We start from the raw sequence: 2,086 nt of genomic DNA, 5'->3' as shown, positions 1-2,086 counted from the left end.
GTGAGAGAAGGTGACTTTCACAAGCATGTTTAAGGCTTAATCCTGGAATGACTACCCCAGTAGACTAGACAAAACATTTTGACATTCATGTTGTGTGTGACAAATATATGTGAAAATCTAAGCTTTGTCTAGCTGCTTTGTCTAGGAAGTGATTTGCAAACTGAGTAGCATACTCAGATTTATATGTATATTTAAAAAAATCACGCATGGAAATGTACATGAAATAATTGCATCAAGATACATCAATACTCGGTTTAGGATCGTAACGTTGGCTTCTGAATCTGGATTGTGAGGTGCCAAGAGATTCCCACCCCTACTATTAGGACTGTCTCAAACCTCCAAAATGCTAATAGTTAAGACTGATCTGTAACAGGCTCCAAACATCATGGTTCTCAGCCAATCACCTCTCTGCAGGTGGAGGAGTTTTTCAAGAAAATGGCCACCCAAGTAGAAGCCATCGATCATGTTTACAATCAGATCGAGGAGAATGGGGATGGCACCAACTCACCTGAGAACCAGGTCACAGAAAGTGGAGCAGATCTGGAGCTTCTGCAGGCAGATGCATCCTTCAGCCATCTGCTGTCTAACATCAGCCACCTGTACAACCAGAGCATCATGCTGGTCAAAAGGATGCAACAGGTGTTGGGGAATTCCTTCCTGGCAGCCTTCACCACAGAGGCCCGACCCAGCCCGCTGTCGGCCATGCAGGGCGACCTCAGTGCTGGCTTCTTCAGGACGGTGGGTCTGGATCACATCCTCGCTTCGGTGTCTGACTTTGGGAGGAACGTGCTGGAAGAATTCAGCTCCACGATGGCTGATGTGATTGAAGAGATGCAACAAGCAGAGGAGTATATTCAGCAATCAAGCACAGGTACCTGATGTCATTTGTAGAACTACATTTGTATTAGATATTAGATAATGATAATCACGGCTGTTATTGTATGTTTATTTACACAGATTTAGGATCCCTTTCTGCATTGGGACTGCCCCAGAGCAGATATCTGTGCAGATCACTCCGCAGACAAGCATCAGATTGCTGGCAGCTCCAAAGTTTGTGTGAGGCATGTGAAGTTTATCTGTTAAAAGGTAAATAACTGGCACAAAAACAGGGTTTTTTGAGTGACCATTATTGGTTCCAAATGTGTTTATCAGTCACATAACATGCATAAATATAGTAGTTGTGAAAAATGTTCCAATCTGTATCTTAAATATAAATTCTGTCACAAATAATAAGCTTTTTACCTAGAGGGACAATTAAAAATGCTATTTCATACATTGCAGTTTTCACACTGAAGTACTAATTTTGCAAACTAGTCAGTCAACTGACAGGGTATAATAGGCATCACGAGTGAAAACATTCACCATGACAGTATATTTTGAGGATTTCCGTTATCAGTTATTTTTGGCTGACTGCCACCTAGATTAATCATTTGGTTTTTTTAGGTTTCTTGTTTTATATGTAATTTAACACTGATAGAAAAAAACCTTTACATTTAATTGATTGTCAAAATTGTTGATTGATGAAGAGGTTGAGAAAATAAAGGTCTATACTGACATGGCACGCTTCAGTACATGTGATCATTTGTACTTACAGAGTGTCCCGGCGTCCAGCAGTTACACACCGAGATGGAAGAGATGCACATGCTGCTCAACGCCTCTCGTCTGCAGTACAACGACAGGCTGCAGCTGGTCCAGAGACACACAGCGGACACACAGAGATGGTACAGAAACATGGACGACAAGTACGGCTGGGTCAGCCAGCTGTCCAACAGCACAGCGGGCCCACACAACATCTTCAGTGTGATCACAGTATGTTTGGAGCAATGCTGGGTTTGTCAAACTTTATCTTGTAGGAGTTAAATTGGGACGTTACAAGGGTTAAGTGCCAAATGCATTTTTATTACTTATTTTACGGTTAATTCTACCGGCCACATGTTATTTTAACTATGTCCTAAAGACTTACACTACCGGTCAAAAGTATGGGGTCACTTACAAATTTCTATTCCACTCCATTATAGACATAATACCAGCTGGGCTGAGTGGGTGGCTGATCTTTAATGCAATATCTACATTGCCCATTATCACC

At 41.8% G+C, this 2,086-nt stretch overlaps 1 protein-coding gene across 3 annotated transcripts in view; it reads left to right on the top strand.

Annotated features, from left to right (window-relative positions):
• The window catches only part of LOC116672101 (clusterin-like protein 1), a 5,222-nt gene that overhangs the window by 2,151 nt on the left and 985 nt on the right, over positions 1-2,086 (top strand). For all 3 annotated transcript variants that reach the window (XM_032503725.1, XM_032503727.1, XM_032503726.1), the window contains 3 exons: positions 415-871; positions 958-1,086; positions 1,595-1,809. In XM_032503725.1, the coding sequence (XP_032359616.1) occupies positions 415-871; positions 958-1,086; positions 1,595-1,809 (801 nt within the window). The remainder of the gene's footprint in view (positions 1-414; positions 872-957; positions 1,087-1,594; positions 1,810-2,086) is intronic.

This window comes from Etheostoma spectabile, chromosome 22 (assembly GCF_008692095.1).
Source record: "Etheostoma spectabile isolate EspeVRDwgs_2016 chromosome 22, UIUC_Espe_1.0, whole genome shotgun sequence".
In the NCBI taxonomy this organism is placed as follows: Eukaryota; Metazoa; Chordata; class Actinopteri; order Perciformes; family Percidae; genus Etheostoma; species Etheostoma spectabile.
This window is presented reverse-complemented; position numbering and strand designations above follow the sequence as displayed.